The following is an 8,426-nucleotide window of genomic DNA, read 5'->3' as shown; positions in this document are numbered from 1 at the left end:
CTTTGAGCAACTGGGCCCAGGATTGTAGTGAACTAGTTTCCTGTGGTGCTGTTTATTACACTGTGCAATACAATAAGAAATTCTGAGTATTGCCAGGTCAGCCAGACTGTGATTGATTTTCATTTAGCATTTGGAACACATATTCTGTTAATCATTTTAACACCGTTTTACTTAAGTTTAGTTGTAATTAATTTTAGTTAGATATTAACGGATGAAGAGCCACTTAGTGGAAATGCTGTTAATAAAGTCGTCGTCGTCGTCCTCATCATCATCATCATCATCATCATCATCATCATGGAATCTTGTAGGGCTGTTATTTGAAAGAAAGCTACTGACCAAGAAGCACCATTTTGCGAAGACATTTTTTGTGAAAAACTTTGAATTCTCAGTAATGTAAATTTTAGCTCAATTATTTGTCAAATCTGTTCTTTGAATTAAGGGATGATTAGCCATGACAGTACCTTTTTACCCTCCGTGTCTCCCCTATAGAACTGCTCCGATCGTGTCTTCCCTTCAACTACAGGATCCACGGCTAAAACAAATTATGCACAAACACAATCAGGTGCACCACTTAGCCGACAGGTACACATCACGCTTATCATGAGATCTATTCCAGCACCCTTTTTCTAGCAGCTTTATTTTATTATTATTTAAAGACAAACAAATATTACAATGCCAGCAGTGTTTCTGATTGTTGCAGATTAATATTTTCAAGAACTGACATTCATTACTTGTCTTGTTTCTGAAAACTCATCTATATATTCACCCCCATCATGGTCTTCAGAAATTGTCAGATCACCCTCACAATTGTAAAAGGAACTGCACAAAGCAAAGTTACAAAATGTATCTTGCCCATGTTTCTTGTTTATACATGTATGATTGCAAATCCACCACCCCCACCCCCACCCCCAATGCCACCTTCCCTTCCTTCCCTGAAACCAAGCAGTTCTTGGATTTTGATTGGCAAAAAGAAAGCTACCGAAGAGTTACCCAACAAATTCCAAAAACTGATTTAAAACCTTTCCAAGTGGTACACGTAACAGTATACCATGCTTAATTGCCTCACAGTGTAACTGTAAGATTTGTTAATGTTAAGTAAACAGATCAATATCTAGCACAAGAAAAAGAAGTTGTAAACCTTCCAAATGTGAGGGATTTGCAACAACGGCCAAGCGCATTATCTTGTTCGTTACTCTGTTTAGACGTTCATGTGACATTCCAAGATGATATTTCACGTCTCCTGATCCCTATCATAAACAAAGGGAAAATCATGGCAGAAATTTCTCTAGTAAAATAATTAAAACAAACCAACAGGGACTTCTATATCAAGTCTTGGTCCATCAAGACTGCTGAAATTTCCTCATTATGCGCTATACATTCAAATACTTTTACAAATTTTATTCAATTTAATGGCTAATTAAAATGTGGCCACCAGGTATGGGAATCTAGTCCCTTTATGCTTGTGTGAGTTCATGCAGTCTACTTCTTGCTTTCCCCGTGGAGGTTTTTCAAGATCTAAAAAGTGGCCATACCTCATCAGAGGGCTCTAGTGTTGAGTCAAATTGTGTGAAGAGCTGTTCCAGTGATTTGCGGCAAACATTGGCGAGAACGTTGAGTCTTCCTCGGTGAGGCATTCCCATGATGATGCTCTCCACACCAAGCTCACTGGACTTGTCAATAATCATCTTCATCGCAGGAATCAAAACTTCACAGCCCTCAATACCAAACCGCTTCTCAGAGCTCCATTTTTTGGCCAGGAAAGCCTCAAACCTATCACACAGTGAATGGAAAGAAATGCACAGGGAAAACTGGGCAGGTAGAGTACCAGTCAAAAGTGAAACATGCTGCCACAGTCTCAATTTAATTCTTGTGAGAATCAAATCAACCCAAACAATATAAATCCCACACCAATGTGTATGCTCTACATTCACCAAGTGCTGTCTACCCATCAAGGTAGTATCAAGGATAGGACACAAAGTCATTGCTTTAATGCATATGCCGATGCCTAACTGAAGAAACCTACAAAGCAGATTTTTCTGAGAGCTTTTCTGTACACATTACAAACAATTTTTGCACTTACACTTCACGAGCCTTGAAAAATTCAAGAAAGTAAAAGAGAAGGAGACATGAAGAATGTGACAGGACAAAGGAAACCTTTTTTCTCCCCCTCCTTCACTCTCCTGCCAACTTTTTGTTCACAATGCGACTTTCTCACAGCCAAGCAGTGGAAAATAGTTTCAATGCATATGACAAGACCATCTGAGCTATGCCAAGGCGTTGAGGAAAACCACGGAAATCCTTAGCTAGATGTAGCAAGTTATTTCTTTTTTCCCAGACCCTGGTTGATGGTCCCGCTGGGATTTGAATCCACTTGTAACTTCCCTCACATCCGGTCCTATAGAGATGTTCCCAGGACTTGCCGCATACCCCCCACCCCCTACCACCATCCCCCCCCCCCCCCCATCCCAATGTGATTAGCACAAAGAAAGTTTTTATCAACGTTAACAGACATTAATTTTTTAAAGTACACTGTAAATTTCATACCCTGTCGACCGAATGAGCCTTTTCATCAATGTTTTTTTGTCCTCTGTATCCAGTGAAATAATTCCTGGAGATTCAAACCTCTTTCTTATCCAATCACCTTTGACCATAAGTGAAAAAAAATTATGTTTTTTTTTACATAATCCAACGTACTCTGCTACATATATTATCAGATTCCCTAGCTGAATATTTCCATGTCCACTCAAATTTTAAAGTCAATAACATTTTTGTCTGTAATCATCTTGAATAAAGTTCTTGTATTGTCTTTTTCCAATATTAAGCAGCCATCAAACTTTAATGCACATACAGACTTTTGTCTTGCCTTGTATATTCTGTAATTGAAATCTTTTTTGGTTTAAAATTTTCAAACCAATTGATTTTTTTCCCCTTTGTCCCAAACAATAGTAATGAATATTGCACTTTTAAGGAAAATAAAAAATTACACTACATGTAGTTTCAATTGAAAACTTTTAAACAAAAAAAAAATTCCAACTTACCACAACATATACTAGCAATATACATTGCTACTGACTGATTTTTAATTTTTCTACCCACTAAATAAATACATCACGCATTGTCATTCCTCTCTCTTTCCGCAAAAAGAAGAAAAGAATCTGTGTGTGGGTTACATGATCATGAAATTTTATAACACTTACATTTGAATTTTTCTGGAATAAACATATAGTCCAGCCCAATGTGCCCACAGTAAACACTCTGAGGAAGAAAGCATACAAATAAAATAATTAACATTAAGGCCTGGTTCACACAAGCAATCAGAAGTGACGGAAGTAGAATCAGAAGAGTCTTCTGACCTAGTGTGAATCTATATCAACATGATGGACGCTGAAGTTGAAACCTCACTCTTGCACAAAATGGTGGAAGGCCGCCACGGCCACCACACACTTTGAACATGACTAAATCAGTATTTAATGTATTGTGTTACATTTTGTGTTGTTGTGTTATGCTGTTGTGTTCTTATGGTGCGATAATAGGAAGTTTGGGAGACATTTTAAGACTTACATTGTATAATTTAAAGATGAAACTGGTGTCCCATTCACACCAAAGCTTAAACACATTTAAAGGCTGTTTAGTAAAACACAGTTTAAAATATTATTGTTTCCTTCATAAAAGCTGCTTTCATATTTTTTTTCGACTACAGATTTAGCACAAATGAAAGCATATTGAAAAAAGTTGAAGTTTATTTGAATCCCGTGTCAAAGCCAATAGTTCAGCTTTCTGTTACCAACTTTTATTTTATTAAACCCGGTTTAATTAAACACGTTTTGTTGGTGTGAATGGGGCTTACGGTGATGACTTCCTTTGTCTGTGTCCCAACATGAAACCAATCTAGTTTCACAGTCATTTCAATTTTATTGAGGGATCAGTTCATCTTCTAGTTCACCCTCTACTCTCAAAAAAATTAAGCCAACCAACTAGGCAGGCCATTGCATACCTCCAACCTGTTGACAATGTCTCTCAGGGTCAGTACGTCAGTGTTGCCGCCAATGAAGGTTGTGTTGGGCAGTTGAAACATTTTGTCAAGATCAGACTCTCCTAAGGAAGAAATCAATGAAACAAAACATTAACTGATTGTCAACATTCTGTGATACAACTGGGTACGTGTAGGTTGCAGTTGTGCTTATTTCATTTAAATAAAACACTGCAAAGTATTCTTACCAAGCCCCCAGTATTCAAGAGAAAGGTCCGCGGGCTTGGAATCTGACAGATCTGCTTGCAGAATGCCGAGAGGGTCTAACTGAGCCATGTGATGACCTCGAATCTGGAATAAGAAAACAGAAACATTAAGAAAACTGTAAGTTCCCTCATTAAGGTGTTCCTGGAGGCTAAATTGCACATTTTCAACACATATCTACATGCATAAAATCTGTTGAAAAAATCACTTAAACTTCATCAAATTTTCACATTTAACACGTTATTGCATGTAGTTTTTTCAAAAAATATTTTTATTCCGAAAGAATGAAAGGAATTCCTGAAATTTGATCTGTTTATGGGCGTGGTCAAAACCTTGCCATTTGGCATATCTCTATAAAACTCAAAGAGAATGTCCTGCATTTCAAAAAGCGTTGGCCAATTGATGTGTAATGTTAAGACCTAGAATCGTGTGGGAGTACGTCAGAGAAAACTCAAACGGAAAAAAAATATGTCTACAAATGTAATTATGCAATCTCATAAAAAAAGTGACGCCACCACGAGTCTTGTATTTGAAGGCATTTGACGTACTCGCACAAAAATGTTCGTTCAAGTACGTATTTTATGGCTGCCAAGTTTCAAGCCGTTCTGATAAGCCTTCGAAAGTAATTTTAAATGAACACGCTCCCACCTTTCAATCAACATGCATTTTTTTCTCAAAAATTGCTCTGGAATCGTCAAAAAATCGGCTTGAAAGCTTCCGTCGGCTTGGATTCAATGGCAGCCATGTTTTTTTACGCCTGTAATAACAGTTTACAGCGGTAAATCATCAAAAACGGTCCTTTTTAGGCCCTTTCTTTCCTTTTTCGGGGTGCTATTTTTCCCGCGAAACCAATCAGGAGAAGCGATTATAAACAATGACACCTCTGCATAGCAACGGCACCCGCAACGGAACCCCAACAGCGTGACGGCGTTGAATCAAACAGACAAACACATTTGATCGAAGAAGCTGGTTTTAAAGGAAATATAGGCTTAAAAAAGGGAAAAGTCGAAGTGACGCCGCCGAAAAAGCGGTTACACACGATGAAGGGGAAGTCAGAAAAGGGTAACAAAGCTTGTAGTTCAGGATCACAGTCGAGGATAGGGCCAGATTTTGATAAGTTGCGGGAAGCTGGCTGGAGAATCACGCATTTCTCTCCTGTTTTCTCCTGGCTTCAAGATCGCCGTTAGGCTGCGAGAAGTCTTTTCTTTTCCTAATTTTTGGAGCGCGCATCTAGCGCACGATGGATCGATCTAGCGGGCGGCAAAGCCGCATAATTTTACCGTCACTTTTCGTGCGTGATATGAGGAAAAGTACGACTGCTCGCAGTCTAATTCGCCGTTTGTTAGATTACGCGACGCGACGCGACCCGGACCCGTTCGGCGTTCAAGCAAACCTGAAAAAAAATATATATATTGGTAGTTGGCTAAGTGGTGAAATAAGAAATAGCGTTTATTCGTAAAATTATTGCGCCAAGAAGCGAATTGCGAATTATTACGACAAACAATATCAATCACGTAATAGACTGCTGAGATGTTCAAATTACCAGTTTTGAAGAAATTCCTCGCATCAATAGCATCCATGCTTTCATTTCCAATATTGTCACCACTGACTTGATCGCAAAAGATGATGCCTTAAGCGAAGAAAAATTTTATTTCATCCATCTAGAGATCCAGAACAGTCTCATCTTTCACGTAAAAGAGAGCGCTATTGACAGATCTGTCAACATCATACTCTTTGGGGAATTGTACACGAAGACGACGCAAGGATTTTCGCAGTAGGCAGTCCGTGTTTTCCCCGCGAAAGACCCTGTAGAAACCAAACTTCCCTTGCTTATTACTCGCGAACGCTTCAGTCCTGATCTCTGAAATTTGGCGTACAGGTACCATTTTAAGTTATCTTGCATATGTTAAAAAAAGGTCATGATCCGAAACATTCGATTTAGCCTCCAGGAATACCTTAAAATAACAAAATTTAATTACAAAAACAACATACAGTGTCAGTAATACCTCCAGATCACATGAAGGAATTTAAGATCCCTTTAATCTCAGATTCAATGTTTCTAACTACAGCTGTATCTTGGTCAACAATTTAACTGTGACAAAATTGTGATTATTTTTGTAACCATAGTGTGGAGCCAATGGTGTGTGAAATGAGTTGATTTTGGAGCCATTTTATAGTCTGGGATAGCATTAATCATTATTAATAAGACCACAATTCTAGGGATATGTTGAGGTTTAAATTTCTCTCTAGTTTTGTCTTAGATTCATTCATTAATTGCCATAATCTGAAACAATGAAAATAACAGTCAAACTGCTTTTAAATCAAGAACAAATTTTAACCAAAACATTTATATCAGTTACATATTAACAAAAGAACCCTGACACTCAGATACTTTATATAATATTACTAAAGTACAAACGTACACATAACTTATTGACTCATTATTTTCTAACCCCTTTTCTCTGAAATCATGGCACAGTTAATCAATACACTACCTGATAAACACGAATCAATGAATAGACGGCCAAGTGGTTTGACACTAGACTGTTGATGGTTGATTGGTCAACAGCACTTGGGACAGTCTGCCTTGTTGCTACCATTCCATGTGGCTGTCCCAGGATAGGTGGGGGCTGATATGCTTGGCCTGGTGGCATTCCATTCTGAACTTGACGGAAGTAAGCGTCCCAAGACTGTAAAAGAGCACAAGGGAATGATTAGTGAGAAGTAACAGTTAATGGAGTTTTTTTCTGTTTTCATGTCTAAGTGGCTTCCTAGAGTATTATTTACACCAGCTGTCAGTACACTACCGGGATTTCCATTAATTTTTGAAGTAGAAAGGTTCTTGATGGTGAATAGAAGAGCATCCTACAGCAATTTGTTCTATTTAGCCTGGCTTTCAATGTTTTCAAAGGCAGGTACCATGTTCAGAGTATTTACTTTTAGGTGCCAGTTTATGGGTCCCTGTTTCTAACAGAACCCCTGCACTACTAGTCAATAAAACCCAGCACCCGCTGGAGCTTCGACTGGTAATCTGCTACTTATCACCCACTATAATTTATTATTACTGCATTCAGCACAATAATTAAAATATTAATATTAGGTTAGCTGACTTGGTAAAATAACTCAAGCTCAATAATGAAATGCACTATTAATATGATTAAACACATTAATTATTTTAGTGAATAAATTTGATTTGAATTTACTCAAAATATTGAACAGAATTATTCTACAGCTGTACATTCCTTTCGATGCTTTTGACCCCTTACATTACTCTCCTCTGAGGAAGCACACTTTCACAACCAACTACAATGTACTTTTTTTGTTTTTTGTTTTTATATAAAAAATTAAGGTGGCTCACTACAGTTTCTATCACTTTTACTTTGATAGATGAAGGTTGCCACCCTTTAGCTGTTGATATAGCAACAATGGTATCAAACAAATGCATAATCATTGGCGAACAAGTCACGGTCACTTTCTTGACCTAATAGGTGACTGTCTACAGCAACAGTATAACCTCTTAAAAGCATCCCATATTGTAGCTTAAAGCTGTTTTACCTGTAACTCACAAACAAGCTTGCTGACTCCCATTTTTTTATTATGCAGCTGCGAGCAAGATGTTCCGAAACAACTTTTTGCAAAGTTTAAATAGCTAAATTTGCAGGCATGCAAACTTTTTTAAAGTTTGCAAAAAGTTTTTTTCTGAACACACTCATCATAGTTCTTTTTTGACTTTTACCCACTTGAAGCTAAAATTAGGGAAATTTTTAATTGAATGGTTCTACTGTTGGTGAGCTATGGTGAGCTACGTATGTACGTATCTACGTATGTATCATGAAAAAGAAATAGCCATGACTTGTTAGCCAATCAATGATTAGGCATTTGTTTGATACCATTATTGTTGCATGCATCAACTTATAAAGGTGGTAGTATTGCACCATCAAGTATGAGTGATGGGAAGTGCTGGAAATCGGTGCCAGCCACCTTAACTGAAACAAAGGCAAAGTAGGAAGCTACTTGAGTTCCAATCATGTCGAACAAACAGCAACTTCTGTCAGTTAAGCACTGCCTTTCACCCTTTGGGTGCACCTACAGTAACTACCTTATTATCGGAAATTAACGCTTATGTTAAATAAGTTATTCAAAAATAACGTCACTTAAATAATTATTAATGCGAATTGAAGGAAAAAATTAC

General features: G+C 37.7%; 1 protein-coding gene across 1 annotated transcript in view; it reads right to left on the bottom strand.

The window, feature by feature from the left end:
* The window catches only part of LOC146454149 (2-oxoglutarate dehydrogenase complex component E1-like), a 34,056-nt gene that overhangs the window by 19,917 nt on the left and 5,713 nt on the right, over nt 1-8,426 (bottom strand). Inside the window, exons 2-9 of the mRNA XM_085095735.1 lie at nt 6,730-6,924; nt 4,219-4,321; nt 3,995-4,095; nt 3,198-3,255; nt 2,545-2,641; nt 1,533-1,770; nt 1,139-1,247; nt 462-532 (exon numbers count right to left, since the gene is read on the bottom strand). Of these exons, the coding sequence (XP_084951861.1) occupies nt 462-532; nt 1,139-1,247; nt 1,533-1,770; nt 2,545-2,641; nt 3,198-3,255; nt 3,995-4,095; nt 4,219-4,321; nt 6,730-6,924 (972 nt within the window). The remainder of the gene's footprint in view (nt 1-461; nt 533-1,138; nt 1,248-1,532; nt 1,771-2,544; nt 2,642-3,197; nt 3,256-3,994; nt 4,096-4,218; nt 4,322-6,729; nt 6,925-8,426) is intronic.

The sequence above is a fragment of the Pavona decussata genome, unplaced genomic scaffold, assembly GCF_977016875.1.
Source record: "Pavona decussata unplaced genomic scaffold, jaPavDecu1.1 SCAFFOLD_313, whole genome shotgun sequence".
NCBI lineage: Eukaryota > Metazoa > Cnidaria > Anthozoa > Scleractinia > Agariciidae > Pavona > Pavona decussata.
Note: the sequence above shows the minus strand (reverse complement) of the source record. Positions and strands in the feature narration are given on the sequence as shown.